Here is an 8,153-nt window from a genome sequence, read left to right as displayed (position 1 = left end):
CCCACAGCAGAATGCCAGAGCAGGAAACTCGTGATAAAACACTGACTTTAATTACTCTTTTCTGCCTCTTGCTATTTTCCTGAAGTGATTCCTTCCCCTGGCTGCAGAACGGACCTTTTCCAATCATTGTGGCTTTCCTGTGCTAAGAGGAGGCGCTTCGTCCCCGCACTCTTGCTTATGCAATTATGCACCTCAACGTGCATTTATCGAGGCGCTTCATTTCTACATTTGTATTATCTGAGACCCATTGAATGACGCATTTCTTATTCACTGGGAGATAATTTTTACCCAGAATTTGAGGCAAGCTGCGTCGGGGGATGGAAATTGAATCCGGTTAAACAAAATGTCCAAAAGCAGCGCTTTAAAAATGGTTAATTTATTATTATTACCTCCCCCCTCCCTCCCCTCCCTACTTCCAATTAGTTAATCTGCTTAAAAGTCCCGGATATGTAAAAATTGAGTTGCTCAAAACATGTTCTGCATTAAAGCCGAGTGAATCAGGGAGGGGAAAGGGGTGACGGGCGCTGCGCAATGCTGGCGGTGGTGAGCAGGGGGCAGACGGGGGCACAGCGCCCTGCGTGGCAGGGTGAGGGTCAGTGCCATAACTGTGGGGCTCTCCTCCCCGATGGCTGTTTGCACACCGTTGTCCCCCAGGTGCAATCCTGGTCCCCTCTCTCCCTTCTCCTTGAGGCTCTCCAAGGATTCTGCCACCCCCTCCACCACCACCCAACCCCGCAGCAAACCCTCTTCCCATGCACGTTGGTTCTCACCTCGCTGCCCACTGGGGGTGGTGTTTGGCTCTCGCTCCTGATGGCCTGCAGGCACTCATCCTCTCGCTCTTGGAAGTAGAGGACGATGGAGCAGTCGGGATGCGTCGCTTGCACCTGGTGGGGGGATGCACTGGCTGACCCCGACCCACACCGCCCCATTCAGTGGCAGCTGCCCGCAGCACAGCCCTGACATTTCCCCAGCTTTCAGCTGTTTGCTTTGTGCACATCATCAAGAACTGCAATTAACTCCAATTCCCTCCTAGGAGCTTCAGGGCACCACTCAGATGACAAAAACAGAGGGGCCAGCCCTCTGAGAACCACAGCGAGGGATGAAGAAGTATTTGTTGAGATAAATTTATCGAGCCCATCTGCCTCTCAACAAACCCCTCAGCTTTTGGTTTGTGAGCAGAAATGATGAGCGCTCCTCACAGCCAAACGCACCTTTGGAGCCAATCCACCACCGTGCCTCAGTTTCCCCATCTGGGAAGGGGCCGATGCCATCGCTCTCCTTACAAAGCCCTGAAGCACCCCGACTCTTTTTTTTTTTTTTTTTTCCTTCTTAAAAAAAAAAAGATTTCCTTTTCCTCCCTCCCTCCCTCCCTCCCTCCCTCCCTCCCTCCCTCCCTCCCTTCCTTCCTTCCTTCCTTCCTTCCTTCCTTCCTTCCTTCCTTCCTTCCTTCCTTCCTTCCTTCCTTCCTTCCTTCCTTCCTTCCTTCCTTCCTTCCTTCCTTCCTTCCTTCCTTCCTTCCTTCCTTCCTTCCTTCCTTCCTTCCTTCCTTCCCTCCCTCCCTCCTTCCTTCCCTTCTTCTTTTCTTTTCTTTTCTTTTCTTTTCTTTTCTTTTCTTTTCTTTTCTTTTCTTTTCTTTTCTTTTCTTTTCTTTTCTTTTCTTTTCTTTTCTTTTCTTTTCTTCTCTTCTCTTCTCTTCTCTTCTCTTCTCTTCTCTTCTCTTCTCTTCTCTTCTCTTCTCTTCTCTTCTCTTCTCTTCTCTTCTCTTCTCTTCTCTTCTCTTCTCTTTTCTTCTTTTTTTCCTCTCCTCTCCTCTCCTCTCCTCTCCTCTCCTCTCCTCTCCTCTCCTCTCCTCTCCTCTCCTCTCCTCTCCTCTCCTCTCCTCTCCTCTCCTCTCCTCTCCTCTCCTCTCCTCTCCTCTCCTCTCCTCTCCTCTCCTCTCCTCTCCTCTCCTCTCCTCTCCTCTCCTCTCCTCTCCTCTCCTCTCCTCTCCTCTCCTCTCCTCTCCTCTCCTCTCCTCTTCCCTTTCCCTCTCCCTCTCCCTCTCCCTCTCTCTTCCCTTCCCCTTCCCCTTCCCCTTCCCCTTCCCCTTTCCCTTTCCCTTTCCCTTTCCCTTTCCCTTTCCCTTTCCCTTTCCCTTTCCCTTTCCCTTTCCCTTTCCCTTTCCCTTTCCCTTTCCCTTTTCTTTCTTTCCTTCTCCCTCCCTTCCTCCCTTCCTTCCCCCATCCCCTCTCCCAATCCCCCATATCACCAAAACACACACAGCAGCACTGGCACCACCCCACAGCACTCCATGGAGTTTCCTCCCCATCAAGGACTCTGGAGCACCTTGTCCCATACTGAGTCGGTGTCACAACCCCGGGGTGGATGGACGTGCAGGGAACACCTGACCCCCTGGGCTCAGCCCACCAGGACTGTGGGTGCTACACTCTCCACCGTGCCACAGGCAGGGACCGCCACCCCGTCCCCCCGTAATGCCCCCCCCGGGACACGCTTACCTGCAGCATCAGCAGGGCGAGCAGCAGCAGCACACAGGAGCCGGGGTTCAACCACGGGCACCCCATGGTGGGAGGCAGCCCCGTGCCACCCCGCTCAGTCCCCAAGGGGCTGCGGATGGCCCCGCTCCTCCCTCATGGCCCTGGGCACGGGGTCCCGGCTCCAGCAGTGACCCTGCTCCCCTCACCCCTTTCCCTTCTCCTTCCCAACCCTATCCTTCCCCCAGATCCTCCAAACCGCTTTCCCGCAGCGGATGCTCAATCCCTTACAGAGTTCCCGACCCTCTCCCTGTGCCGCCCAGCCCCGCTGTCCCTGCGCTGCCCACAGCTCCGTCTCAGCCAGACTGAATGTCACAGCCCGGCGATGTGCAGGCTCCGCCTTCCGCTCCCCCTCCCCATGCACGGGGCTGAATGCACAGATCACCCAGCCTGGCACTGCCCCACCACCCCGTTATCTGCACCCCTTGGGGTCCGCCCCCCCAGTCGGGCATGCATAGCGGGGCTGCAGAGCTCTCTTGTTTGCTACTTGGGTGCTGCTGAGCTTGGAAACCTGATGTCCAAAGGGTTTGGGAAGCGGGGTGCAGGCAGGGTGCAGAAGGGGCAAAGAAGGTGGGGATCCCAAACGGGATGCTGTGATGGTGTGCACACAGCTGTGACAACGCATGGCCTGATTCATGCGTGCACACAGGGCGGGGGCGTTCCTGCAAGTCCTTACCATGGGGGACACCCCAAAATCCCTTCCCAAATGCCTCTGCTTACCCAGAAGGGCTGTGGGCTGGGTTAGGGATGACCCAAACTCTGCCCCATTTGGCCCCATTGGCCAAAGCCCTCAGTAGGCTGCCTCGTCCTCTAGAAATCTCAGAAAAGTGCAATGGGGGCATTGCAATCTCAGCTGATGAGAACGACTGCCAAACCAGAGCAGAATGGTTGTACCGAGCACCCAGCACAGTTCACCTCATCGTCCAAAGGAGCAGTAGCACAAATACAGCTAAAAAATGCAAAGGAAGCAAACAGGCCCTTAATATTTAAAGCCATTTGTGCGGTGTTATTAGGAGTGACCGATGCTGCTCTTGCAGGCACAGCTCTGATCCTGCAGTTCTATTGACACAAAGAGCCTCCGGGACCCGGACAGCCTCATTACCATCTCATAGTTTCCAGCAAAATGCTGACACCCAATTTCAATCATTTAATTTTCCAACAGCACAGAAACAAGCAATGAGTGGCGGCTTTATCAGAGATCTGAAAGCAAATAAAATGGTTCCGGGTGCAAACAAGCCCACACTCATGCTGGCACAGTGAAGTGGAAGGGGAAGGAGGGGAGTGTTGGCCCCAGGACACCCAGGTGTCCCCACAGAACTGGTTTCTTTGGTGCCACCTGGTGGCACCCAGTTTGAGAGGTGGTTGGCTTTGATCAGTGGGAAGTCAGCCTCTGTGCTCCGATGATGCAGCAGCGCCATGCATGGGATCACAGTGGGACCGCCATAGAACTGCCATGGGACCAAAATGGGACCACCATGGGATCACCATGGGACCAAAATGGAATGGAGCTGCCACAGGGCTGCCACGGGACCACCAAGGGACCACCAAGGGACCACCAAGGGACCAGAGGGCCGAGCATCCCTGCTGTCTGTGTTTCCTCATTTTGGGGTCTCTCCAGATAGGATGTGATGAGGGACATTGCAGGGCCCATGCAAGACCGTGGCCCAAAGTGAAGCTGCAGGTGGAGCCCACCCTAAGCCAGAGATGGGGCTGAAGTCCAGGCTGTGAGCTTGATGTAAGGTGAAGATTTGGGATTCCAGAGCAAGAAATCCCAGACATTCCCAAGAAACGCCCAAGGCTGAGCCCCAGCTTCTGCCCTGTGTTGTGATGCATTGGGGCTGGGGTGCACCGGACCTACAGCAGCTTGACACTGGGTTTGTCTCAGTAACACCCTCAAAGGGGACTGGGATGCTATGAAAGGTCTCAGGGAATTCCCGCTGTGTCCCCTTGTCCTACCATGGCAAGAAGTCTTCTGCTGCAGTGCTTGAATCCTTCTTGCAGACGAGAACAAGATGAGCACAGGCACGACGGACACGCAGGCTGTGCTCCGAGCACGCAGGGCTCTGCCAGAAGCAGGGGGTAATCAGCACAGTAATCAAATGTGCAAATAATGGGAATTTGGAGCTATAACAAAAGGCAGTGAAACAATCCAGAGGGGCCTGGAGAAATTAGGAACATGGAGTTAAGTGTAATCAAGTAGAAAATGGTCCCTGTAGAGCCAAGGGCTGGAGTCTCAGCAGCTGACTTTGCTCCCGCCATATGGAGGTGTCTCTGGTTTGGGGCTTTGCTGGGATCTGTTCCCACTTCATGAGCAGAGCTGGCTCTGGGCTGCAGGAAATGTTCCCAGATCGGTGCTAGGGGACACTTGGAGGTTTGGGTTGAATGTTGATGAGAAAATCACGTGGAAGGGCAGTGGAAGAGCTCACGGGGGCAGAGGAAAGATGCCAGAGGACATCGAGAGGATGGGGAAAAAATTACACTGCAGTGGGTTTGAATGCTAGAGGACGTTTGGCCATCCATGAGCACCAAGTCCAAAGTAGCAGCTGAGCAGTGGCCGGCCCCCACTGCACCGTGCCTTGGTCATGGATGGGGTCAGAGTCGACAACTGTAGGGTGGGTGGGTCTTCATCCTGCACCCACGGAGACCCCACAGGTGCACGGTGCTGTGGTCATGCATGAGGACACAAATGTCTGAGGGCCGTGGGACATCCATGGGGCAGGTGGATCTTCATCTTCCAACGCTGAAGATCCCATGGCCGCAGGGTGCAGTCTCAGTGCTGAACCCCATCCCCACACCCCTCCCAGTGCTCCCACATAGAAACCTGTCCCAGGTGCAGGTGCCACCCGGCCCCATGGGGACTCACTGCTGCCTCCAGCTGCTTTCTGTCAGCTTTCAGTGGCGCCTTTCAACACATCCCAGTCAGCGAGCCAGGTGCATGAGAACACGTCCCACCAGCCCCCATCCCCATCTGCCAGGTGGCTTTTCCCTGAGATCAGAGGCATCTCCCCCCATCCACGATGGGTGGCCTTGAGGAATGGAGCTTTGGGATGGGGGGATTTTAGGGAAGACTCCTAAACCACGTGGCCAAAGCCATGGGATGCTGCTGGTGGGCCCATGGTGGGGCCGAGTCCTGGCACCAGTGCTCCAAAACACTGGGACCAGTGCACAGGGCTAGGAAGAACCCACAGCTCTGGTTCCCTGCAGAGACAAAATCACCTTTGAGGGGCCACAACCCTCCTTAGTGCCACCCCTTTTGTGGGTGCGGTGTCCTGGGGACAAAAGCAGGGAGAAGCAACCAGGGGTTACACCTCGAGCAGCCCAACCCACTGGGAGGGTTTGTTTGCCCTCAGCAGCTATAGCAACGAGCACGAGCTGCAGGTGCTGCTCATCTGGCCATGGAGCTTGGGGCAGCAGGGAGTGCCAGCGGGGTCTGGGGGGATGCTGCAGCAGGAACCTATGTCATCCCACATAGGGTGAGCCCCAAAGATCAGTCCAGGGGATGGTGGGGAGAATGCGGTGGGTGGGAGGCGAGGGGATGGAGTCAGGCTTTGGTTTGCAATCGGCTTTCTGCAAGATGCAAATGCTCTGTGCAAAACCCCAAGGAGGTTCCGTGGGGCCGTGCCCCTGGGGCAGTGCGTGCGCAGGCATGAACCCTTGGGAAGAGGGGCCCGGTGTGAGCTGCCCCCTCCTCCAGACCCCCATCCCAGGGGGCTTTTCTCCCCCTCCTCTCTTTCAGCTCCCACCTGTGCCCATGTCCCCGCAGCCACTGACCATCATCCAGCAGCTTCCTGTGGCCACAGCCCATCCCACCGGACCCCCACACCTACGGGGAGGTGCGTGACCACGGCCATCCTGCAGCCCCGTGCTGAAACCATCCTCGTGTCTTCCTACCTCCAACGGCAGGGAGAAAAGGGCGAGCTCAGCTCCACATCACTCCTGCACAAAGCCAGCAGGGCCCTGGGGACCGCCCACCAGTGGCTTTGCAGGCACTTTGTGGGGGGACTTCGTGCCTGCAGCAGATGGGGTTGTTTTAATGGGGGTGTTTTAACGGAGACGTTTTAACGAGGATGTCTTAATTGGGATGTCTTAATGGGGATGCACCAAGGAGGCTTTGCCAAGTCCTGTGTGCTGCCAGGACCGCAGCAATCCTCCAAATGGGCGGAAAGTCTGCAGCCTCCAGCACCACTAATCACCTTTTGTGCGCAGCCGGACCAGATGTTTAATCCCATTTGCCAATCAGGAAAGGCGGAACGATCTCTATTTTAAAGCTTTACCCGAGCAAAATAATTTTTAAATGCCATCTGGGGCTTCCAAATTGGGGTGTGGGGCTGGGTTGGCTCCTGGTGCTTGGCATAGGGACAAACCTTGGTGCTCTCCCAAGGGATGCACCCGCACTGCCCATCCCATCCCATCCCATCCCATCCCATCCCATCCCATCCCATCCCATCCCATCCCATCCCATCCCATCCCATCCCCTCCCTCTAATCCCTCTCTGACGCAGAGACCCTTTGCTCCCCGGCAGATTTACTTGAGCTGATGATGATTCAGAACTCCCAAATGCACCAGGTGGTGATGAACAGCCTGGCGGTGTCAGCACTGGTGTCCTTTGGGTTTGGGCCGTCTCCAGCCACTGCCCAGGTATGGGGTGGGACTGATGGGTGCCCTCTGCCTTCCGATCTCCTTGAGGTTTTGGGGCTCTTTGTGTTGGTTTGATCCCCAGCGTGGATCTTATCTGATTCTGTTCCTCCCCACAGACACCAGCTGTGCCTTTGCAGCCTGGAGAGGAGGAGGAGGAGGAGGCGGCCATGGTTTTCCATCACCACTACATCCCATATCCCAGCTCTGCTCCCCTTTGGGCATGGCCACTCCAGGATCAGGCTATGGGACCGGCAGCCGTGCGGCACCTGGGCACAGCCACAGAGGACAGGGAGGTGTGAGTAGCTAGGGAGCTCTGGCACAACCAGAGGGACATGGGACCAACAACAGGTGGGCACTCACTCCTGTCCTCATCCCTCTCTATCAGCCCCGTGCCACCTCCTCCACCCCCCAGTGCTACAGGGACTGTCGGGGCCAACGTCCCACCAGCACCAGGTAACACCTTTTCCCTGTACCTTCCATAGGAGGTGCTGCATTGACCTCCTCACGTGCCCAGCTGAGGGCTGAGCCCTGCCCGCTCCCTCTATCCAACCTCAGTCCGTGCTTTCCCCCTGCAGAGTACTACGACATGCTGGAGGAGCGGCTCTGAGCACCCAAGGGGGCTCTTCCTGCACATCCTCATCCTCCAGCCCAGAAGATCTTGCAGGGTGCCCCATGGTGCTGACAGTTTTGAGGAGGGAGATGAAGTGCCTGGCCAAATGTGTTATTTTGGTGTGTGCGTGTACTGTTTTGGTGCACGGATGCACAATTTTGGTGTATGGTGCCAGCCCAGGTGTCCCCAGTCTCCATCAGTCCTTTCAGCTCTCAGTGCAGCACATCGCCTGTAATTAATTTGCTTTGTTAAGAAAGCACCCTGCTGACACTAATTAAGCATCTGTCGTTAACCCAGGCTGCTGGCCCTGTGCCTGAATGTGGGGCTTCCTCCAAGCAAACGGGGTGAGGGAGGGGGGCTGTGTGCTCCTTGAG

General features: G+C 56.0%; 2 protein-coding genes across 2 annotated transcripts in view; one reads left to right on the top strand and one right to left on the bottom strand.

Moving 5' to 3' along the window:
• Positions 1–3,451, bottom strand: part of LOC306955835 (vasoactive intestinal polypeptide receptor 1-like) — a gene marked incomplete at both ends in the record, with an annotated part of 10,378 nt that extends 6,927 nt beyond the window's left edge. The window contains 4 exon segments of the mRNA XM_079547206.1: positions 771–791; positions 794–884; positions 2,496–2,604; positions 3,447–3,451. Coding sequence (XP_079403332.1) covers positions 771–791; positions 794–884; positions 2,496–2,604; positions 3,447–3,451 — 226 coding nt within the window.
• A 2,466-nt stretch (positions 3,452–5,917) lies between these two features.
• Positions 5,918–7,776, top strand: PRR29 (proline rich 29; the record flags this gene model as incomplete). The annotated part of the gene is made up of 6 exons (XM_079547255.1): positions 5,918–6,004; positions 6,268–6,364; positions 7,054–7,169; positions 7,286–7,464; positions 7,555–7,622; positions 7,745–7,776. The coding sequence occupies exons 1-6, from the start codon at positions 5,927–5,929 to the stop codon at positions 7,774–7,776; spliced, it is 570 nt and encodes a 189-aa protein (XP_079403381.1). The 5' UTR covers positions 5,918–5,926.
• Positions 7,777–8,153: the final 377 nt, after the last annotated feature.

Source organism: Tetrao urogallus, assembly GCF_951394365.1.
Source record: "Tetrao urogallus genome assembly, chromosome: 26".
NCBI classification, from domain to species: domain Eukaryota; kingdom Metazoa; phylum Chordata; class Aves; order Galliformes; family Phasianidae; genus Tetrao; species Tetrao urogallus.
The sequence above is the reverse complement of the archived record's forward strand: the minus strand, read 5'-3'. Positions and strand labels throughout refer to the sequence as shown.